The sequence below is a fragment of the Myodes glareolus genome, chromosome 4 (genome assembly GCF_982192425.1).
Source record: "Myodes glareolus chromosome 4, mMyoGla1.1, whole genome shotgun sequence".
Lineage (NCBI taxonomy): Eukaryota > Metazoa > Chordata > Mammalia > Rodentia > Cricetidae > Myodes > Myodes glareolus.
In genome coordinates, this window is record NC_142029.1 from 30,699,680 (window position 1) to 30,724,495 (window position 24,816).

At 46.3% G+C, this 24,816-nt stretch overlaps 1 protein-coding gene across 5 annotated transcripts in view; it reads right to left on the minus strand.

Annotated features, from left to right (window-relative positions):
* The window catches only part of Cgnl1 (cingulin like 1), a 148,552-nt gene that overhangs the window by 90,338 nt on the left and 33,398 nt on the right, over positions 1–24,816 (minus strand). For 4 of the 5 annotated variants that reach the window (XM_085689324.2, XM_048423169.3, XM_087905361.1 and 1 more), the window contains exons 2-5: positions 11,367–12,941; positions 10,055–10,149; positions 8,190–8,295; positions 476–577 (exon numbers count right to left, since the gene is read on the minus strand). In XM_085689324.2, the coding sequence (XP_085545450.2) occupies positions 476–577; positions 8,190–8,295; positions 10,055–10,149; positions 11,367–12,926 (1,863 nt within the window). In that variant the 5' untranslated portion in view covers positions 12,927–12,941. The remainder of the gene's footprint in view (positions 1–475; positions 578–8,189; positions 8,296–10,054; positions 10,150–11,366; positions 12,942–24,816) is intronic. The other variant, XM_048423172.3, reaches the window with a different exon arrangement.

Here is a 24,816-nt window from a genome sequence, read left to right on the forward strand (position 1 = left end):
AGAAGACCACTTGTGGACACTAATGAATTCCATGTACCATTCCTTCATGATTAAATGACTTAATCAAACCATGTAATTAAGGTTCAAAAGTTCCAGAAATATGAAGTATTCATATTTAGTGAATTGAACACTTTTAAAAGAAAAACACAAACACAGCTAGACCTCATGTTGCTGTTTCTATTACTTTAATTTAAATGCTGCATGCAGTGGCAATATACTTAGTTTCCCATGGGTCTGCCCGTCTCTAATAGTATTTCTCTTGCTCAAAGCAAACCGTTTCTATGTGCTCCGGTTGCTTCAAAAAATTCTTTGGCTAGCAGCCACCAAATTCAAAGGAATGTGCTCAGGAATGACAGGAATGTTTCTTTTAGGGAGGAAATTTTTTTTGGACTTTTACCTCACCTGGACATCCCAATGTGTTCTAAAAATCCTTTATCATCCAGGACAGAAACGGGGAAATATAAGAGCCTGATACCTTCGTCTCTAGCTGCAGTTGCCTCTGTAGTTCAGACACTTCTAGGATCAATTTGTTCTTCTGCTCCAATAGCTCTTTGATATCGGAGGAAAAATTCGAAGCCTGTAATTAATTACAAAGATATCCTCAGTTAAATGCTTGAGATGCTTCGCTTCCTTCCCCACGATAACATGGGGATGTAACGGACGCGACACAGCCCTGACCGTGTAAGACTCAGTCACGCGGAACCCTCCCCCTCATGAGTTAACGGTGCCGGTGCTGCTCCCTCACCATTTATTTTACATTTTTCATCGTGGTTCGGGGACTACTTCACCAGATTCCCACAATGACTCACTTTTGAGGAAGGTGGTGAATTTACTGGATACTTTTCAAACATATGATGAAATAATAAGGTACTAAAGCTAGAACAGGTGTCTACCTGTTTGGCTGCGCATGCGGAAACCCAAGGACAACCTCAGGTGTTGTTTCTGAGGTACCTTAAAAAAAAAGATAAAAGCTCACTAGCCTGGGGCTGGGTAGACAGGGCGGGTGGCTGGCCAGAGAGCCTTGGGATCTTCCTTTCTCTGCCCTCCCAGTGGTGGAATTTGGGGGATAGTTAGGAGGAGAGTAACTGAAGAAAGCATCCAATATAGAACCCTGGCTTCCACATGCATCATGCATGAGCACACACATGAATAAGCACACACACACACACACACACACACAGAGATATCCCTGCCGCCTCCCACGCCTACCTGATCCTTCCATCCACTCCCACCCTGTCAAGACAAGGCTCACTACCAAGAGCAAATCCCAGAGTGACCCGTGGGACTGAGATGCTAATTGTGTGTCAATGTCTACCCTCGCTAACGAATGTACCAGGGGATCACGGTAGGATAAGGGAAATCCCTATCCTTTCTACTCAATTCTGCTCTGAGCTTAGAATAGCTCTAAATACATCCAGTTTATCAAGCGTGGGCTGTACCTCAGTACTACATAAAACTGCCCAGTGCTCAATCCCCATCACCACAAGACAAAACCAACCCACAAGAATAATTTATTACATTAATTCAAGAGGAAAAAGAGTCCAACAAAAGGGGTTAAAGCTTGGTTCAAACTCATGTTGAACCAAGAAGCATCTGGGGAATTAAATATCATAAGCAAAAGACCAGTCTTGGGATAAGGGTATTAGGAGGTAAGAACACCACAGGAAAAGCTACTTTAAGAAACGATAAAAAAAACAAAAACAAAATACCCTTTTGGTTTCTGAGACGATTCTTACGCTGTATTACAAGCAAAACAAGATTCCAAAAGTTCACCAGAAACTGAGTGTCTAAGAGGCAAGGAAGCCAACCAAATGCCACAGGTTGTGCTGACCTGGGAGATGCAGAGTCCTAACTCAGAACAGGTGACATCCTCACATTCATCTGAGATCTGAGAAGGGAGCATAGTCATGCCATGGGAATGAAGGTAAAACCCTAATGAAACCCACCCTGGCAAAGCCTAGAACAGCAGCACCTACAGAATGATGGTGACCCACCTTTGACTTAGCTCTCAGGAGAAAACTCCACCCTTCGGTAGAAGATAAGACAATCTGCTACAAGTGCAAGTTGCCATCCACTACCCAGCATTCAATTAGAAAATCCTGGGTGTCTAGAGCAGCAGGAGAAAAACTGACTAATCATAGAGAGAGAAGACACAGTGGGAGTGGAATGACCTGGACAGAGAAGTTAGATGAGAAGGGGTCAAAAGAGCTATGAATAATATTCTTTAAAATATAGGAAACTATGAACAAAATGGATTTAAAAAATGATGGTTTCCCAAAGGCAGTTAGAATCCAGAAACGCGGTCAAATGGGCATTTCAGAGTGGCAGCACAATGCTTGAAACTGAAGAACTCCTTAGGTGGCTCTTAAAAGACTGGTTCCCTAAGGGCTGGGGACTTTGCTCAACGGTTACTAGATTCCCAGAACCCACATGGGTGCTGGGTCAGTGTGGTGGCTCACTGTGGTCCCCAGAACCCACATAGGTGCCGGGTCAGTGTGGTGGCTCACCTGTGATTCCCAGAACCCACATGGGTGCCGGGTCAGTGTGGTGGCTCACCTGTGATTCCCAGAACCCACATGGGTGCCGGGTCAGTGTGGTGGCTCACCTGTGATTCCCAGAACCCACATAGGTGTCGGGTCAGTGTGTTGGCTCACTGTGATCCCCAGAACCCACATAGGTGTCGGGTCAGTGTGTTGGCTCACTGTGATCCCCAGAACCCACATAAGGTGTCGGGTCAGTGTGGTGGCTCACCTGTGATTCCCAGAACCCACATAGGTGCCGGGTCAGTGTGGTGGCTCACCTGTGATTCCCAGAACCCACATGGGTGTCGGGTCAGTGTGGTGGCTCACCTGTGATTCCCAGAACCCACATGGGTGCTGGGTCAGTGTGGTGGCTCACTGTGATCCCCAGAACCCACATGGGTGCCGGGTCAGTGTGGTGGCTCACTGTGATCCCCAGAACCCACATAGGTGCCGGGTCAGTGTGGTGGCTCACCTGTGATTCCCAGAACCCAAATGGGTGCCGGGTCAGTGTGGTGGCTCACCTGTGATTCCCAGAACCCACATGGGTGCCGGGTCAGTGTGGTGGCCCACCTGTGATTCCCAGAACCCACATGGGTGCCGGGTCAGTGTGGTGGCTCACCTGTGATTCCCAGAACCCACATAGGTGCCGGGTCAGTGTGGTGGCTCACCTGTGATTCCCAGAACCCACATAGGTGCCGGGTCAGTGTGGTGGCTCACCTGTGATTTCCAGAACCCACATGGGTGCCGGGTCAGTGTGGTGACTCACTGTGATCCCCAGAACCCACATAGGTGTTGGGTCAGTGTGGTGGCTCACTGTGATCCCCAGAACCCACATAGGTGCCGGGTCAGTGTGGTGACTCACCTATGATCCTAGCCTGGGAAAGTGACAAGATGCCTGGAGCAAGCTAACTGGTAAAATGAGCCATATCAGTGAGATCTGGTTTGATGAGAGGAGAGACTCTGCTCCTTAGATTATGGTTGAAGAGGGCTCCAGAAAGATTCTCTACATCAGTTTCAGGCCTCCACACACATGCACTCATGTGCACACACACACCACAAACACATATATGAGAAGGAAAGGGATCATTCTCAAAGAACAATGAAGTGGGTGTTTTCAGGACATTTTAAAAGATTAAACCTTTAATCTTAAAAAAAAAAGGATAGAGCCAACAAACAAAATAAATGAATTTTAAACATTAAGAGAAAAGTGCACACCTTCAATCCCAGCACTCCTGAGGCAGAGGCAGGCCAGTCTCTTGAGTTCAAGGCCAGCCTGGTCTACAAAACGAGTTCCAGGACAGCCAGAGCTATTATAGAAAGATGAGACAGACAGACAGACAAAGAGAATCCAGAGTATATGATTTGCCAAAAGAAACAAGAGAAATACACAAACACAAACACTCACATAGACACACATGCAGACACACACACAGAGAACAAGGAAGATCATTAAAAAAAAAAAAGTAAAATACAGCTGGGTGGTGGCACATACCTTGGGAGGCAGAGACAGGCAGATCTCAGTGAGTTCGAGGCCAGCCTGGCCTACAAGACCTAGTTCTAGGATAGGCTCCAAAGCAACACAGAGAAACTCTGTCTCAGAAAACAAAACAAAACAAAAAGTACAATACATATAACTGTAATGTAAGGAGAACAGAATGTAAAAGAAATATTCAAAACAAATGGGCAGGGTGTTTCAGATCTGATGAGTGCCTGAAAACTGTGAAGTCAAGGATTCAGGTTAAAGACAAGAAAACCACATTCAGGCACATCACACTCAAACTTCCCAAAACAGAAGATCACATATTCAAAGCAGCCGCAGAGCAAAGATGTGTCGCTTCCGGCAGAGCAAAGATGTGTCACTTCCGGAAGAACAATACTAAGAATTCTGTCCGCCTTCCAGGGGAGCCGTGGGGGCCAGAAGACAAATGTACCCCTAACTTGATCAGACTGAGCAAACACTGAGAGAGTCCAACACCAGCAGAAAAGAAGAGCTCCCTGGACAGAAGAGCACAGCCCTCAAGAGGAAGCACAGAAGCACAAAAGGAGTGGATGTGACCGGAGCATGAACAGACCAAAATGAAAGACGTGAGACAGACATGGAGGGCACAAATAAACGGGGAGAAGATTCACATGAAGATGGCCACCTGAACAAAGTGACAGGCATGACCAGTGTCGGCCCCAGATAAAAGTCCTTGCTTTTCTCTCACTTCCCCTTGTTTTTTCTTAAAGAGTTATTATTATTATTATTATTATTATTTTAATTATTTATGTTATGATGCACATGTGTGCAGGTGTGTAGAGAGACCATAGATCTTTGACCCCTGGAGCTAGAACTACAGTGTGAACCACATGATATGGATGCTAAGCACCAAGCTCGGGTCCTCTACAAGAGCCCACTCTTAAACTATAGGATTTAAGGGATAAAGTCGGAAGGCAGACATTACCAGACTTCAGAGCCTAAAGATATAGTATAGATCTATATGGAACTAGTACAGTGGAAAAGACACAGAATTCAGACGGCAGAACAGAAGGTCCTAGTGTCTGGGTCTTGCGTGCACCACTAGTGGGAGAGCGAATTTTTCCACCACTTCCTGAAGCCAGTCTCAGTGTGCACAGTAAAACGTCTGCCTAATGTGTGACCTGGAAGTTCACACCTGCTTATATGCCAGAGAAATGAGTGTGTGTCCATTAAAAAAAAGTACGTGAACAATAATGTTTAATGTCCACTGTAGCTTTCCGTTAAGAGTCCCAAGCTGGAAACAGTCACCAGAAATACACTGGTACACACACTCACAGATCAATATGTAATAAAAAATAGTTACTGATCAGTGTAACATTAATGAACTTCACTGACACGATGTTGAAGACATAAAGCTGGACAGACAGCAATCAGGTGACTCTTTATATGAAATTTAAGTAAGACTAACCTAGGTGATGGGTGTCACAGTAGGATTACCTCAAGAAAGAAGGAACATGACTGACAGGGAAAGAACATTCAGGAAACTTCTGGGTAAAGGAAGCACCCTGTCCATGACCTGAGTAGGATTTGCACAGATGCAAATCTGTGATTTAAAAAAAAAAATACAGAGAACTACACAGCTATGATTCCCAAGATTTAATTTCAGTTCAACCCCAATAAACCAGTATAAAAGTATTTGTTGACAAAACACCTGTTGTGTGACATTCTCCTGTGTGTCTGAGCAGCCAGTCCTTCCATATCCTAACCTCCCTCCCGCAATTGTCCCAATTGCTCCCAATGGTCAAGCAGGCTTTCCAGTCCCACCCTCAGCCTAAGCCTGTCAGCAAGTGCAAATAAATACATTTGGGTCAAACGGGCTTTCTCCATTCAGTCATTGTGTTCCCACCGAGAAGAGGGGCCAGATTAAACAGTCCGTTAGGAGGTATGGCGTCTGATCTGAGCGCGACTATCAAGGGCTCTTGTTTCTTTTCTACCGTGGAAGTGATAACAGGATGAAACTCTCAAGAGGACTTGGCTAAAGTCCTACAGCTAAGTGGTGAGGCGAAGCGATAAAAGCAGAAATCTAAGCTATAAGAGGCAGAGTCAAGGCTCACAAGTCGCTGATCCAGGGGTGGGCTGTGTGTCGTAAACCTAGAAGAGGCAGGCACTTCTCACGGACGGCGGGACAGACACCACAGCAAAAGCACGGGAGTGCCAGTTTTTCCAGTGGAATGAAGGCAGTCCCTCTCCGAACCAAAGTCTAACTCAGCAGGACAGATCGCATACAAAAGAGGGAAAGAGGAAGGAAGGGAGAGAGGCCACAGGAGAAAAAAGCAGGGACGAGAAACAAAAGAAAAACAAAAACAAAACTCTATCCGCTTTGCAGTTCCCAAGATGGTCTCAGTCCATAACGAAAACACTCTAACATTCTTCCCCTAGGGAATCACTCAACATACTCCCCAAAGATAAAACTCCAAAATTGTGCCAGCAGAGGATCAGATTCAGAACCTAAGAAGGAGAGAGGGGGACACTGTGTGTGTGCCAGAGATCTCACCCTGTCTTCCTCGAACCAGCAGGGCTTCTGAACTGATCTCTCTCTAATCTTACCTCTCTTTGAAAGCAGCAAAAGGGATGAGCTTTTGCAATACAACAGCATTTGTGTCTGTCAGAGAGCACTTGCCAGGGATGCGTGACGCCCTGGGTTCCACACAAATGGCACACCTGTAATCCCAGCACTCGTGAGCTGGAGGCAAGAGAATCACGAGTTCAAGGCCAGCGTTAGCTATCTTAAAAGAAAATACAAATGTCTTTTCTGGTAGCCTAGAAGGGAACGAACGTCCTATCTAGCTCTCCCCACATCCTGGTTTGGGGTAGCAACTATATAAAATTACTTCAAGAAACATAAACACAGCAAAGTCACAATTCTTAATATTGTCTGTGCCATTCTTCCAACCTAGATTGCCCTGCCTCCCTGCCTCCTTCACAAAGAATGCTTTGACCTTAGACATCTTATTTGCAGAAGGGACACGCTGGCTTCCTCAGTTCCGGCTGACTGCTCCAAGCCCGTAATCCGTAATGACAATCTTAATATCAAGTCCAAAGGCTGTGTCCTCCCCAGAGCATGCAAGTAAATAAAAGGCAAGAGGAGTAGTTGTGATTTAAATTTAAAGCTTTATCAAAAAAATATTAAATTAATGTTAAGAAATAAGAGAGATTCAATACCAGTACACTCGAGAGGCACAGGCAGACAGATCTGTGAGTTTGCAGTCAGCCTGGTCTACATAGTGAGACCCTGTCTCCAAACAAGAACTATCAAAGAGAAGGATTGGGCGTAAAAAAACAAACTAAAATTCATTATATGCTTATATGAAATTGCCAACAAATTTTTTTTGATGGAAAGAAGAATTAGGTACAGCTCATAGCAAATTATAATTTTAAGTTCCCAAGTCAGAATCACAGACCTGTATTTCTCATACACATACATACACACACACACACACACACACACACACACACACACACACACACACGCAAACATACATACACACACACCCTCCACCACAACCCTCACTCACAGCACAATCATGGCATGTTGAGGACTTGCACACATGTGCACACTTGCACACACACCCTCTGCCACAGCCTGCACACTCACAGCTTTGTCACAGGCAAGCTGAGTGCTAGAACTCTTCTAGCTGATCATTTAGCTGACACATAATGTTCTCTATGTTTCTTAAGCAGGCCTTGACTCCACCAAGACGGCTAGCTCTAGAAGTATTTCAGATTTGGGGTTATTATTTTGGGATTGGAATATCTGCATGGATATAAGGAGATGTTTTATGAACACAAGTAGAAATGCAAAATTCATTTAAATGGCATAAATTTCTAGTACACAGAGCCCAGAGGTGATCTGATACAATGATTTTTAACAACTTTCTCATGAAAAGAAGTTTGTGTTCGTGTCCCTGCGTGTGGTCAGGTATTGAATTTTCCACATGAATCGTGTCAACACTAAAGAAGTTTGGGGTTTTAGGGTATTTGGGATTAGGATCTTTAACCGGTGTTTACCGCCAGACTGGCCATCTGAAACACTACTTGCTCCTTGAGGGGACATCCTACTTTCTGCTGTCAACAGCAGCTAAAGAAACAGGTCCCTTTTCACAGTTCTCGGTAAACACGCTCTACAGGACACAAAAACTACAACTTACTTGGTTATTTCCTTGTGCACTCCCTGCTGCTCGAGACTTTAAAGTCTGGATTTTCTCAAAGACCAGGTTGACTTTCCTTTTGGTGGCATCCTCATTGTCTGTGCTTCTGGAAAACAGCAGTAGAGAAAGCATTCAGGGACGAAGCCCTCGGCCTCAAGATGTTCTGCACGCCCTTACACTCACAGCAAGAGCCCTTGGAGAGAAACTGCGAGCGGTCTGAGGGAATTAAGGCTACAGACAAAACCAGGGTTTGATGGGCAAGATGGAAGGACAGCACCACCCAGTTTCAGACAGAGATGTCCATTCCCAAATATCCAAGCATGACAGACGCACGATCTAAATCAAGCAGGGTGAAAATACGGTAAGCTGCTGCTTGACTCGATGCTCACATTTGTCCCAAAGGGAAGTGAACGCACACACTCGTGCTGTTAAGCCTCAAGCTAGAAAGATGTTCGAGGAGTTTTAACTTATGGCTTCTGTTTAAGAAAAAGAAGCCCCGGTGCCAAGCCCGTCCAACAGCAGCCCCTTGTCTCTGCTTCCACGGTTAATCAGCTCATCTTACCACACCCCTGGCAATTAAGGGATTTAAAATAAAATTCCTCAAACAGGCACCTACTATTAACTTCGGTCTTACCTGTCTCTCAACAAGTCAAGCGAGAACTAAAGGAAAGAAAGGGGGAAGATGGGAGCAGAGGGAGAGAGAGAAAGCTCAGAGAAGGGAAAGGAAAGGAAAAGGAGGGAAAGCGGGGAGAGGAAGGAAGGAAAAGAAAGAATTTTAAAGGCCACAATCTTCTACCTTAATTTTACAGGGTGAAGCCCTTTACAGGAAGTATTAAAAACTTTGGGGTGATTACTAAGCCCCTGTGTTGTATTTTGAACCCCCCTTGCCAGCTCTGTAGGGCTGACAAGTCAATCATAAATCACAGCACACGGACACCCAGTGTTGACAGCCGCATGTCTCAGGTGGCTGACTTTCATTCACGTCTAACTTGGAAGCCTCTGCTTTCTTCTAACCATTCCATAAGAAGCTGGGACGGAAACTTCAGATTCCTGCTCCAGAATTGCCGCATGGTTGGCACGGAGGCAAGGAACCCAAGTGGTTGGAACAGAGTTTTCAAGATGGGCAGGGCAAACAAGGCTCTCAGGTGGAAGCCTGCTCGGGCCAGGCCTCTCTCTCAGAGAAAGGAGGAGCTTTGTCCAATTAGGGATAATGGAGACTGCTGTGGCAGGGAAGTCCTCAAGGTGGGGCAGCCCCAGCTCAACGCTGACCGGAAGACCTCCCCATCCCTGACCTTGTTTTGATGCAATAACGGTCTTCTTTAAAACAATGATTTAAGGCAGGGGAGACAGCGCAGTGAGTGAAAGGCTGTGTGTGGATCCCAGAACACACAAAAGCTGGGCACAGTGGTACACATCCAGAGCCCCAGGGCATGGAGACAGAGACAGGGCAGACCCCAGGGACTTGCTGACTAGCCAGGCTAGCTGAGAAGTGGAAGTTCCAGGTTCAGTGTGAGATCTTGTCTCAAAAAAAAAAAAAAAAAATGGTGAAGGGTAATAGAGGATACCTGGCTTTGACCTCTGACCCCCACATGAGCATGGATGTCAAGTACATCTGCATACATGTGCACATATATGTATTTCTCCTGGATACATGCATACACAAATATAAACTCTATGTGTTTTTAACTGACTTGCAAAGAATGTCCTTCTCTACCCCCTGTACCTAGTTGGCAGCTGCATCCATAGAGACAAACCCTCAGCTAGCTCAGGTAGAACAGGAAAGAAAAGTTAGGTACAAAGCCTCAGATACAAGTCAAGAGCCCCACCAGAAATGGCAAAGACTTTGTTCCTTAAGGACCACGCACCCTTCTTTGAGGTAATTGTAAAGGATCTGCTTGGCTGTCTCCTCATTGGTTTGTTGCGTGAGCTCCTGCTGGCCCTTTAAGAGATCTGGCGTGGCCTGGAACATAATGAAGCATGTTATTAGTACAAGAGGGTGACACTCCCAGGAAGAGGGTAACAATTCTGCAGCAGAGGCTGCTAGCACACTCCTTTCCAAAATCAATTTATCTGGCCAGCCTCATCATCCTGACATCCATAAGCTTTGGACCCTTGGGCAAGTGTCTTCTCATCCCCCTGCACTTTCTCAGTGGTACAGGAAGGTTAACAGCAAGGTTTCACACAGCTGGTGCAATGCTATCATAGCATAATGCCGGGGACCTACCAGCCTTATCATTGTTTTTATGACTGTTATGATTGTTTTTAACTGTGACCATCAAAACACTCCATGTGCCACTTAAACTCTATCACTTTGCAATTAACCTAAATGAAGGTTAACCCAATTTCTCAGACCAGAAACCAACCTAGCCATAACCTAATTTCAGGAATAAAAGTATATGGATGCAAACCTAACCTCCGAGTCTGTGTGTTGACACTCGTTCTGTAGGTGGGCAGACTTCACACCCGTGAAGAGAAATGGAGACTCTCTGTCGTGTACTATTTGACGGGGAAGTTTACAGGAGCTGGGAGCACTCAGAATAATCTGGAAAACTATATGGTTGGCAGTGGAACATAATCTGATTTTTAAAATTAATAATAAAGCAGCTGGGCCATGGTGGTACACACCTTTAATCCCAGCACTCAGGAGGCAGAGGCAGGAGGATCTCTAAGTTTGAGGCCGGCCTGGTCTATAGAGCTAGTTCCAGGACAGCCAAGGCTACACAGAGAAACCCTGTCTCGAAAAACCAAATAAATAAATAAATAAAATGCACAAGGACTGGAGAAATGGCTCAGAAACGCTTGCTCTGAGAGCACAAGATCCTGGATTCGATTCCAGCACCCGTGAAAAAAATCAGGCACTGCACACACCCATCATCCCGGCACTAGGGAGGTGGAGACAAGAAACATGCAGCTAGTGTGGCTCCATCAGTGGAGTTCCAGGTCCAGGGAGAGACCCCCATCTCAAAAAGTAAGGTAGAAAGCAACAGAGAAAGCCACTGGATGGCAGCCCATGGCCCACATACGCAAATGCAGCTGGGCACCTATGTGCACCATATGCAAACATGCACTTTCACACACCAAATCACCAAACGTGCCATTACAGACTCAAGACTTAGGACACTCATTCCTAGGGTGCATTGCTCCAGCCACGTTGAAAAGGAAAGACACAAGTGTTACCTGCGTATTAGAGTCAGAAGGAAATGTCTTCATGGAAATTTTCTTGGCACCAGAATCAGGTGTGGCAGCCACCACCCGGTTCTGTAACATCAACGTGGCGGTGGCTATTTTGATTTCTTCCTCTTTTTTATTCTGTGCTGGAAGGGAGCTTTCCTGACTTCCTTTGTTCAGAACTTTCCCATCTTTGTTCTGCAGGGGAGTCTTGGGGTGGGCACCCTGGGTGGCACCCTGAAGTTTTGCAAGGGTACAGCTTGGGCTGTGTTTCCCACGCTGCTCCGGGGCCTGCGACCTCTGCGGGAAGACCTGGGATGGCCGGAGGAGGTGTTCGCTAGACTTGCCCAGGTTCCTGCTGAACTCTGTGAGGTATTCTGTATTTCCCTGGAGACCAAACGGAAATGCGCTGTCTACGCTTCGAGATCTTTTCCTGTCCTCCGGATTGATCCTGTTTCTCTTCCCAGACCTTCCTCTTCTCTGAAGCCCGGGCTTTTGGTCAAATTTTTCAATTAACTGGTCCACACCAGGAATTGAGCAGGTGTCGATATCCCGGCCAGTCCCTGGCAAGAAGGGGATATACCTTCGGTTTTCATGGCGGTTGACATTGTCAGCATGGATGGCACATTCCTGATCATCAAGTAAAAATCTGTACAAGGAAGTAGCTGAGGTGGGAGTCGTGGATGACGAGGATGACCTCCGTGACCGAGCTCCGTCCAGGATGGGTCCTGCGGAATCTTGTCGCCGGAAGGGTAGTACATCTGGCCTACTTTTCTTGGTTTCAGAGTAGACCTGTGGGCTGGGGGCAGTTGAGGATCTCCGTCGAGGGGAAAGAGCCTCCTCTCCCACCCCCTCCTTGGCGCACTTCTGAACATTCACGCACACTGAGGTCTGCTTTTGAGGGTCTTCTATGACCACGGAGCTGCAAAGACGGATTGCTGTCGCATTGGTTTTGGCTAGATCTTCCAAAGTAGGGCTGTTGGGCTGGGAACCGCACGGTTTGGGAAAGCAATTCCGAGGCTTCTTGTAGTTGGTCCCTTCCTCCGGTGCGTTTCTCAGCCAGGGACTCTCCGGAGGTTGATGCTTTTTGGAGCTTGCCTCATTCTTTTCGGGGTCATAGGGTTGCAGGAGCTCCGGGTGCCTCTGAAAGTTGAGTATGTGGGGTAGTTTTGTGGGCCCGTCTTTGCGTTCTACAACTCCATTCCTGCCCTCATGGAGGGAAGCCTGCTTCTGGTTTCTTATTGGGCTGGTTGGCAGGTATGGGTTTTCTGGAAGCTGCAGCTCCTCCGGACTGTTGTCCTTCAACACGCTCCCGTTGCTTGGATGTAAGGAGAGATTATTTATCATTGAAGATGGAAACGCTGGCCCGTTTTCTGCTAGACACCGTTCGGTGTTATTCAGGACTATGTAGGGGTGGCCATCTATTCCCTGGACCCTGATACTGACACCATAGGAGCCTGCCTTTGAGGGCTGGGAATTCCTTGGCTTCGGGGCGTCATCACTGGCGAGTCTCAGGTGGACCCCATATTCCTGCTGAACGTGTTGGTATTCACCAAAATACAGCTCCATGGTTCACTGTCCCGGCTGGCAGGAGGAAAGAGGACATTACGTTAGAATCACATCTGTTTAAGCAAAGGTGAGGATAATAGGAGGGGGAAATGCCAGGGTTCACAGCCAGCTGAACATGCTAAACAGCAAAGGGACTTCAGGACCCACGGCTGAGTGCTGTGCTCCCTGAACTCCTTTCTGGAAGTCCTTGAGCCCCGGTGAGGGCTGATTTGCCAACACTGGCTGCAGTCCTGGCCCGAGGGCAGTCTCTGGTGTAATGACCTAGCCTCGAGCATAGCTCCGCTCTGGTTTCCAGCTATTCCGGTCATTTTTTTCTCCCTTAGTAGGTTTCCTCACACTTTGTGCTATTTATTTTTAACCAAGAGAGCGTTCTGGCTGCCAGCAATTAAGAACAAGGTACTTTTCCATGAAAACTGAGGCTCACCTTCAGTCTTCCCTTCCTCTGCCAATTTCCCTCCCAAAACACTATCAGCCTTTTTTTTAGTACACATATAGCTTTAAAATCTTTCACATTTATCTATTTTGTGTGTATATGTATGTGTGTGTGTATATATGTGTGTGCATGTGTGTGTGTGTGTGTGTGTGAGTATAGATGCATGTATGCCACAGTAAGCACATGACCAGAAAACAACACGCAGAAGTCAGTTCTCAGCTTCTACTATTTATATCCCAAAATTCGAACTCAGGTCACCAGGATGACAGCCAGCAGCCACCCTCACCCACTGAGGCATCTAGCTGTTCACCCCTATTACTTTTTTTTCTTGAGACAAAGTCTTATGTATCCCCAGCTAAATCAAACTTGATGTGTATCCAAGAATGACCTTCAACTCTGATCCCCCTGCCTCCACTTCCTGAGCTCTCAGATTGTGAGGTTTGTCACCATGCCTGGTTTACACAGCACTGGCAAGCAAACCCAGGACTTGATGCATGCTAAGCAAGTACTTTAGCAACTGGGCTATACCCCGGTTCCCCTAGCTTTGAGATCTTTGATACTATCCAAATACAATGTTTAAGACATGTCTTACTCCAAGGAATTGTTTGTGAAATTAAAAATGAGAATAAATGATGGAATTTTTAAAAATATTTTTTCCTATCAAAAAGTTCACCTGGAATATTCATCTGAAAAGTGTTCCTGAAGGTCCAGGAGTGAAGTTCAGAGGTTGTGGAGAGGGGGAAGGAAGGGGGAGATAAGACTCAAAAACTCAAAATCTTTATTTTGTGAAGGGTCCTAATACCTTACAAAGAATCATTGCCTCTAGGAGACCCACTTCCTAAATAGAACCCCAGTAGCACAGGCACTGAGAGAAACAATCAATAAATGGGATCTCCTGAAACGGAAAAGCTTCTGTAAAGCAAAGGACATGGTCAGCAAGACAAAATAACCGCCTACAGAATGGGAAAAGATCTTCACTAACCCCATATCAGACGGAGGTCTGATCTCCAAAATATACAAAGAACTCAGAAATTGGTAATCAAAAGAGCAAATAATCCAATGAGAAAATGGAGTACAGACCTAAACAGAGAACTCTCAACAGAGGAATCTAAAATGGCTGAAAGACACTTAAGAAAATGCTTAACATCCTTAGTCATCCGAGAAACGAAAATCAAAACAACTCTGAGATTCCATCTTACACCTGTAAGAATGGCCAAGATAAAAAACACTGATGACAACTTATGTTGGAGAGGCTGTGGGGAAAAGGGAACACTCCTACATTGCTGGTGGGAATGCAAGCTGGTACAGCCCCTTTTGAGATCAGTATGGCTATTTCTCAGAAAATTAGGAAACAACCTTCCTCAAGACCCAGTAATACCACTTTTGGGTTTATATCCAAAGGATGCTCAATTGTGCCACAAGGACATGTGCTCAACTATGTTCATAGCAGCTTTATTTGTCATAGCCAGAATCTAGAAAGAACCTAAATGCCCCTCTACCGAAGAATGGATAAGGAAAATGTGGTATATTTACACAGTGGAGTACTACACAACACACACACACACACACAAAAACCAACAATATCTTGAAATTTGCAGACAGATAGAACTAGAAAACATCATTTTGAGTGAGGTAACCCAGACCCAGAAAGACAATTATCATATGTACTCACTCATAAATGATTTTTAAACATAAAGCAAAGAAAACCAGTCTACAAATCACAATCCCAGAGAACCTAGACAACAAGTGTAATTGTCTGTCCTATTTCTTTAAGAGACAAGCCCCACCCACTTCCTCCCTGATCTGAGGAAGATCTAAGGCAGGCAGATCTTCCTTCCTGCTTGCAGCCTGAGTCTCTTCTTTTTCCATCTCTCCCCCAAAGAAGCACCTTCTGCCCCTCTCTCCATTCTCCCCACTTCTCCCCTTCCTCCCCCTTCTGTTTCTCTCCCTCCTTCCCTCTCCCTCCCTCTCTCTCTCCTCTCTCCTCTCTCTCTCTCTCTCTCTCTCTCTCTCTCTCTCTCTCTCTCTCTCTCTCTCTCTTTCTCCTCGTCTCTCCTTCTCCCTCTTCCCTTCCATAACCCACTAAATAAATATCCAACCTCACCCTGCATGGCATGCCTATCTGTCTCTTGCCCACCACATGGTTCCTTGCCCGGGACGAGCCAGCCTCAGAGACCTGCAGCATAGTCTCATGGCATGCCCATCTGCTTGTCTCTCCTCGTGGTCTGCTGCAGCCTCTTGGGGAACTGCGCTGTCCCCACATGGCCCACTGCCGTCGCTCGGGGACCTGCAGCATTTCTGCCACTGCAGCTGCCCGGGATCCTGAAGCACTTTAATTAATCCATTACAATGAGGACACTAAGAAAGATATACATGAATCTAATCTACATGGGAAGTAGAAAAAAGACAAAATCTCCTGAGTAAATTGGGAGCATTGGGGACCTTGGGAGAGGGTTGAAGGGAAGTGGGGGGTGGTAGAGAAAAATGTAGAGTTCAATAAAAATCAATAATATATATATTTATACACACACACACATATACATATACACATATGTGTGTGTATTCAAAATAGAAAGTAAAAAAAGAAAAAAAACTTACAGACTGGAAAAACAATAAATAGAAATACACACTGGAATAAAGACTAAAAAATAATAAGTGGTAAATTAAAAAAAAAAGAAAGAAAGAAAGAAAAAGAATCGCTGCCTCCTCCTGTGCCAGGTGTGGCTACCCATGCCGGATGCCTGCAGAACCGACCTGAAACAGGACAAGCACCATGCCTATTACAGAGTGCCCCAAACCAAAACCACCCCGAGAAACTACAGCAGCCACAGAGACCCCCACAAGTCCTGCAACTGCCCCTTCCCAGCGTTTTCTTGAGTCTTCCTTTCTATTCTGCAGTCAACTCTGGTATTGAATTTCCCAAGAAAGCTGTTTGTTACAAACAGAGTATCAAGTACGTGTGCACAAAGTTTTGCAAAGGGACATCATTTCCTTATTCAATTGTGCTTCCTTCTATATTCAGTTTGTGCCATGGAAATATGCGCGAATATTCTAGTTGCTTTTTTAAAAAAAAATTAGTTCTTGAGGCTGGAGAGATATCTGAGTGATGAAGAACCTGTACAACCATGTGGGCGGGGTTATGACCACCTGTAACTCTAGCTCAAGCGGGCCCCACGCCCTCTTCTGGACTCTGAGAAAACTGCACTCACGTGTATGCAAACACATGCGCATGCCTCTTCCTGGGAAGGATGGAAAATGAAGCCTTTCAAACTGAGCACTGTCGCGCACTGCTGGGCTGCACAGGCATGTCTACTGGCGTCGGAAGACCACTGGATGGCCGCAGCAGCAGTCAGTCCCCCTCAGTCCATCCACCACTTGTTCCAGGCTCATTTGCTCTCCCTGACGCTGCTGCAAGCTGCAGTCTTGCAGAGGTGCAGGGAGAAGCCAGTCCCACCTCCAGGGTGTTGAGAACACTCTGAAGGCTGTCCACTCCAGTTCTCCAAGTTCTTAAGTGATTCCCTGAATTCTGGTCCTTCTTCCCTGCCTCCTTCAGTCATTCAGGGCTGCATCTCACAGCCAGTCACCTGGCATGATGCTGCAGGTGCACGGTGCTTCATTCTGCTAGTTCAGTGACTACCCCCACCCCTCCAGTAACCCCTGCACCCACACTCTTCACCTATTGTGGGTCTCAACCTATTGATTCCTTTACTACCATTTGACGAGGACTGGGAAAAGGAGACAAACCTTTGAACTTAACTAACTTGATAAATTTTTATTACATTTATTGTATGTGTGTATGCACATGCCACAACACACATATGAAAGTTGGAGATAAATTTATTCCTTCCTTCCACTATACGGGTTGTAGGATCAAACTCAGGTCATCAGACTTGACAGCAAGTAACTACCTATAGAGCCATCTTGCCAGCTCTGGCTTGATAATTTTAGTGAAAATTGACCATTTTAAAATTAGTACTATATGCTAATTATACACAGCAGGCCTCTTTATAACGTTCTCAGGCACACATATGTTTTTCCATATTCACCCACATTACCCTCACATGTCTCCTTGTCCCTGGAGACACCCTCTTCTGTGTGTGTGTGTGTGTGTGTGTGTGTGTGTGTGCGCGCGTGTCCCAATGGTGGGCTGGGAGTGAGGAGGGTAGGAAGACAGTATTCTAAAGACAGGCAATCTTGCTTTGGATGATGGACAGTACCAAACTCACTGGTCACATCTTGACCCCCTTTCTCAGCAGCATCATGGGATTTTCTTTCTGTTTTTAAAAGTCCATTACAGATCTTTTGTGGGCAGTGCTGGGGACCAAACCCAGGGCCTACCAGGTGCTAAGTCAACACTTGACACGGAGGATACTTCAGCCCTGGGTTTGTTTGGGTCTTTTTTTTTAAAGAGCCTCTATAGGAACAAAGCCATTCACTGGGGCTCTTTTGTGTGTTCTGTTTACTAAATGGAGTTTCTTTTTATTCACCAGTAATCTCTCCTTATGCTGACTTTTCAATGGAAATATTTCTTCTGCTATTTATTAATGAGAAGTTCAACTAGGGCTTTGAGAGTCCTTTGTCACAGTTACTACACTTAACACTAATTATATTTCAGTCTTTGAATATGGCCACCATGGTTTATTCCAATCCCAGCTCCAGGCTAGTGAAGCAATCCACATAATCTGAATTTCATGAACCAGCCACAATTCACATTTTCTTGACAACAAACCTCAACCTGATATTTTTCTCAAAATGACACTTCTCAGTTGAGTGCCTTAAGCAAATGTAGATTTCCTATCCAATCAAAGCATAAACACTGAATTAATAAATGAATTTAAGAACGGTCATTCTCCACTTCAGGGCACCAGGCCTGTTGTAAGATCCTAGCACACAACACAGACACATTTGATCTGTCGGGCAGTCCCACCAAGGGCTTACATAATTTGGCAGTGAACGCTGATCAATTGCCAGGATGCAACATTGTAGCACTTTGGCAATAAAAGTGGTGTTTTGGAGTGGAAATCAGGCTTTCTGAAAAGGCTGCTAAGTGATGATAATTGCTTTAGTGAGTGAGATCAATGGGTATGTGTGTGGGAACAAAGACTCAACTCTCGGCAGAGCACAAAAACCATGCCAGACGGAGACGTGTCCTCTCTCTGGGCCATCACACATGATGAGGGAGCATGATTAGTCACGTAAAGCTGGTGTGTGTCCCTACTTCTCCTCTCTAACTCCCAGTGGCCTTGCCAGGCACACCAGAGAACATCCTGGCTCCCAAGGAAAGGCAGCCATCATCAATCTTATTGCAGCTTCCTTTCCTGGGACAATGATGCTCAAGCATTCAGCTTGGAGCCTGCCATCGGGGGTTCAGGGGACTCGTTTGATTTGGGTGGATAATCACACTTTGCCATATGAGTTATTTAAAATAGCAACAAGGAGGGAGGTGGACAGCTAGTGAACCTCAGCACATCTTTGATAAAGTCCAGGAAATGAAAAGTGAGTCATGAACCAAAAGGGAATTCCCCCGAGTGTGATGCTGTGGCTGTCTCAGTCAGAGGGAAGCCACTGGCGGGTTAATACGGAATAAATTAAAACTTCAAATGGCAACATGGTTACTCCTCAATGGCATGCCTGAAGTGCAGTGGGAAGGCCAGGATTCTGTGGAGGACACTAGAACCTCCACTTTATATAAGGGAGGCTGAGGAGATGGCTCAATCAGTAAAGTGCCTGTCACAGAAGCATGAGGACCTGAATTCCACACACAGAATTCATTAAAACATTAACTCAGAACATTAAAAAAAAAAAAAAAAGGAGGGGGGGCTGGGGAGACAGAGGCAAGTGCAGACCTGGAGTTTGCTGGCCAGAATTGGTGAAGCCAGTGAGAGAGCCCTGAGTTGAAAAAAGGTGGGTGTCACCTGAGGAACCATACCCAAGGTTATCCCTAGCCTCCATATGTATGCATGTGCACGCACACGCGCACACACACACACACACATACACACAGAACCACCATTAAAATTGAAAAATAAGAGCGAGCCACTAGAAGCCTAAGATGAACAATGTGCAGAGCTACGTCCCATGTCCCCAGATCAGAGAGAACGACACAGTCTTCCCTGAATCAAGCATCGTGTCCCACGGGCACTTCCTGCAAAGACAGCAAGCTATCAAAAGGTCCACGATTCCCAAGGCAGCTTCCTGGCACTCAGCAAAGTCTTTAAAACTCCCTGGGGAATCATGGAGAATGAAGGGAAGGTCTGAAAAGGAGAGCAGAGCTCAAGGGGCTTGAATTTTAAATACTTTTAATTATTTCTCACTTTTGAGTATCTGTGTGTCTCTGTGGGTCTGTACACTTGAGGGCAGGTGCTCTTGGAATCTGGAGAGCATCAGATGCCCTGGAGCTGGAGTTACAGGAAGGTGGTTATGCTCTGCCTGATGTGGGTGCTGGGACAGAACCTGAGTCCTCTGCAAGAGCAGCTCTTAGCAGCCTGGACACCTCTCAAGCCCCAGTTATTTTACTCCGGGGGTAGGGGGAGGAATCACTGCATCTTTAGTACTGAGTGCTGCAGCTCTCTGTCAAACCAACCTCATTCAAAAGAAATGGCACAAAAGAAGGAAAGAGGTCATGAGATGGATCCTTTTAACAGGGCTGGAGAGCATAGCAACTTGACCAGGGCTCTCCAGATCAGGGTCACTTGGCCGAACCCATACAGCCTATGCCTGGGCTGTGGTGACCTGAGGATTCCCCTCTGCCCTCAGGATGCCCGCTTGCACCTCTCTGCGTGGATTGGTCTCTCTGGCTGACCTATCTGACTTCTCTATCTTGGTAGCATACAGTTGGTTGCTCTGTTCGTGGCATTTTTATGTTCCCAAACAAAATTTTAAAATCTAGTGGCTATGTGCTGGAGAGATGGCTCAGTGGTTAAGAGTACACGTTACTCTTGTAAAAGAACTGAGTTCGGCTCCCAGCATATATATAGCTGCTCACAGTTGTCTGTAACTCCAGATCCAGAGAGTCCAGTGCCCTCTTTTGGTCTTTATGGCCCTGTATGCATGCAGTACATAGGCATGCATGCAGGAAGACTTCCAGATACATAAAATAAAAATAAATCTTCCCCCCAAAAAGTCTGAGCTGAGAAGAAAATATTAAAGGTGTACACCCACACAGTGAGGCCTCCTGTATTCAGGAGCTGGAAAAACATAGAATTCATACGTAAAATAATACTTAAGATCTGTTCCCATCTTGACCCTTGAGATGATTTCTAAAAGCTTCAAAAATAGAACCAAGATGCAGAGAAGCCCAGCAGTGGCCTGGAGACGGGACTCAGTTGGGAGAATGCTCAATTAACACGAACAGAGGCCTGGGTTTGATCCCCAGCACCACACAAACCCAGAGATGGTGATTCATGCCCGTCACCCCAGCATTGGTAGGTGGAGGCAAGAGAATCAAGAGCTGAACCCCTACTTACATAGCAAGTTTGAGGCCAACCTGGGCCATGTGAGACCCAGTTTCAAAAACAACAACAAATAAAAAACAGAAGGGGGTGTTGCTGGAGAGATGGCTCAGCAGCTAAGAGCACTGGCTGCTCTTCCAGAGGACCTGGGTTCAAGTCTCAGGATCCACTTGGCAACTCACAACCATCTGTAATGGCTGACACTCTCTTTTGGCTTCTGGGCGCATACTCTCTCTCTCTCTCTCTCTCTCTCTCTCTCACACACACACACACACACACACACACACATTCTACTATCCACACACACACTCTATCTATCTATCTATCTCTCACACACAGCTGACACACTAAATCTTTTAAAGGGTAAATAAACATATTTTTTAAAACAACAGAAAGACACAGCTGGAAGAGAGAAGAGAAGTGGACCTATTTCTAACTCAGGGAATGAAGTCACATCCCAGTCGGGTACACACGTCACCTCCCCGAGTGTCTTATCTCTAAGGTCAGGCTAGCCAGGAAGACTTTATTATAAAAAATGAGAAAGCCAAGACATGTACAGTGCATGCTAAATGAAAGGACTCGAATTTGGAAACAACAACAACAAACCAACATTGTATTTATGGCCACAAGAACACTGGTGTTGTTCATGTCTTTAAATACTTACGAGGCAAAAACTTCCACTCTTGACCATACAACATCAACATTCTAAAATAAATTATTAACAAATTAAGAAAGCAGAGGGCAGGGACTCTAAAGTACAATGCTATGTCCACAGCTGAGCTTCTATAAACATTGCCAACTGAATAAACGGAGCTCCTCACAGTGACCTAGACAAAGCCAAGGTCTTAGGCAGACAGTAGCTCCTGCCATTGGGGCCTCAATCTCCCATGGGGAGCGCAAGGCGAGAACACAAGAAAAGGGTAAAGAAGCACCCCAAATCTCCAAGCCCAAATCTGGCTTCTGAAGCCTCTTCAACACTCACTGCTACCCGGTCAGGGTAGACACAAAATAAAACCTGCTGGCAAACTCTGGCATACCTAAACCTACACTCAAGACAAACAGTCAAGAAGAAGAAATCACTTCCTAAAATTGCATGGAGTCTTCTCAGATTTCTGTCTTGTCCTGAGTAACATGAGGTCAGCTCAGCATGGAGAAGCCTTTCAAACTCAGACATAGCTTCACTGTGCCTCCCTGAGGACTGGCCCTAACCACGGCACCAAGAATCACGAGAGGGGGACATCCTGCTGATAACCAGCCAATCTGCTTGTCTACACTATGTGGCCTGACCTAGATTATGGTCTATACTTTCCTTCCTTCCTTCTCCCTTCCTCTTCCCTCCCTTCCCTTTCTTCCCCCTCCCTCCCTCTTTCCCTTCTTCTCTCATCTGGTCTTACATAGCCCGGGATGGTCTGGAACTCACTCCACAGCTACTAAGACTGACCTTGAGTCTCTTGCCTCCTTCTCCAGGGTGTTGTGCACCATCCCCAAAAGAGTTTACAAGGTACAGAGGGTAGAACCTGGGGCTTCAGGCTCGCCAGGCAAGCTCTATCAACTCAGCTACATCCTCAGCTGGGGACTTTGTCAGTGCGTTCACCTGTGAAAAGCCCACTCTCTCCCCAGGCCTCACCTGCGGGGGCAGCTTCTGACTGATGTCAGACATCAGCACTCAGCTCCGAGGAGCTCAGCCCAGCGGCAACTCCAGCCCAGCGCTGGAGTTGCCCAGCGGCAACAGCTCCTCTGGCAGGCTAGTTCTGTACCCCCAAACCACACTTTAAGCTTTTTCAGACACGCTCATTGTGGCTACATGCCAGACAAGGGGCAGGATCCCTCCTTTATTTCATTTGGGCCAGACCCTTGGAGCACTAGCGTGGACGGTATTTTCACCGCCTAAAAGATACAACTTCTGTTAGGTTGGTCATTTCGTCCCGGGTCTCACGTGCAAGTCAGGAGCACCCTGAGGACTTACATAAGCTTACCACTGGGTCTTCCCGTGTTCCTGTCTCCCACAGTGTGTCTGGTATAATTATTCTCACCTGCTTGCTGGAGGACTCTGGACCAGCACATCCCTGCATCCCTCACTACATCTCTGTGCCCACGGCGGCATCTCATCTGGCAGAACTCAGTGGGAATACCACACAGCCATGCCTTGCTGCTTGCCACGTGTCCTGCCCCACGTACCGTGTCTCATAGAGAGTGCACTGAGAATAAATGAATGGATGTCCATGTGAGCAGGTGAGTTCCTTTACATTTAAATGGCTGATGGGGAGGGCTGAGAGATGACTCAGTGGGAATGAGGAGCCGGGATTAAATCCCCAGCACCCAAGTGAAAAGTGGGACATGGCCACATGTTCCTATAACCCTAGCCTTGGGTATCGGGGCAGCCTCTGGGGGCTCACCATCCTGCCAGTCTAGCAGAAACAGTGAGTTTCTGGTTTGCTGAGAGAGCCTGTCTCAAGGCAAGAACAATCGAGTAAGACACTTGGCATTTTCCACTGCACTACACACAAATGACTACTTCTGTACACTCCTGTGTTTGCAACATACAGGTATGCATGTACGCATGCATGCGCACAGACACACACACACACAGAGAGAGAGAGAGAGAGAGAGAGAGAGAACATAGATGCTTTTTTTAAAAGTTTTCCATAAGGGGCTAGGGAGAAGGTTTAATGGGTAAAATACTTGCTATGAAATCTTGAGTACCTAATTCCAGATCTCCAGCACCTTTTTCTTTTTCCCTAAATGACCAGGTAAACACCTGAAACCAGTGCTGGAGAGGCAAAGACACACCGGTCAGCCAACCTAGCCAAGTCAGCGAGCGCCACGTTCAGTGCAGTCTGGAGCAGTGATTGAGGAAGCTGGCCGGCGTCAACACTGGGCTCCCTCACGCACATCCCCACACATGCATGCAAGCGAACACACGCTGACTGCCACAGCTCCTCATCTCTCAGGACCCCCCAGGCAGATGTTGATCCCTCCTTAAAGCGCTAGAACAAGACCCATAGTCCCACTGTGACACTTCTCCCCACTAATGACCTCTGGGCCAAAAGGTATGCATGTTCTGAGGCAAGGAACAGGCCCCAGGATCATCAAGCCTGAATCGTTGGAGATAAATCGACAATGTGCAGTTCCACGCCAAATGGACAAGCCATTTACAGGAATCGACCCCAAGAAGCCTTCTGCAAGTAAATCCTATGCTCGAGACTCCCCCTCCCTGGCGGTGAGCTTCCGGAAGGGTCCCAGGGAACCCAGGAGGCATCCTCCATCCATCCGCATCCCCATCAGAGAATGGCTGTGGGGATCTGCATTATGGGCAAATGCGGCCAAACAGTTACAAAACAGAGCCACTGGGACGTGCTCCTGGGGTGCAGCCTCCCCACCTCTCTGCCACCCCCTTCTCTCTCCAAATCACAAACCAACAAGTCTCCAGCCTGTCTCAATCTGTTGGATACAAGTGCCAAATGAGCTGTGATATAAATGAGGGGCACCTTAATATCATAGTAGTAAAGATGTTAAAATAAATAAGTAAATAAATAAATAAATAAAAAAACAGAAGGATCGGAGCATGGTGGCTCATGCCTGTCATCCCAGAACTTGGGAGGCAGAAGTAGGATCGTGAATTCCAGGCCAGCCTGCGATACATAGTACAGGCTACATAGAAAGCTGCCATCTCAAAGCAAGACAGAACGAGTGGAAGCAAAATAGAACATAGCCCTATTTTAAAACAACATGAAAATAAAGTTCCTAAAACAGAAACTTAGCAGATGCACATACATACAAAGGCAAGTTGTCTGTTGTTCAAGGTGGCTGTTATCTATATAGTTGGTGACAGCGGGTACCTCATGCTGTGGTAAAACTTTCCAACCTAGAATTCTCTTCAGTGATGGACTGAGAAAGGACTATTATGCAAACCCCAACTCCCAAGCCACCTGGCCATGCTCCTGCTTATTCTCAACAGTTTTTCAGGTCAGAGACAAACATCCTGGAGCAGCTTCTCTTCCCTGAA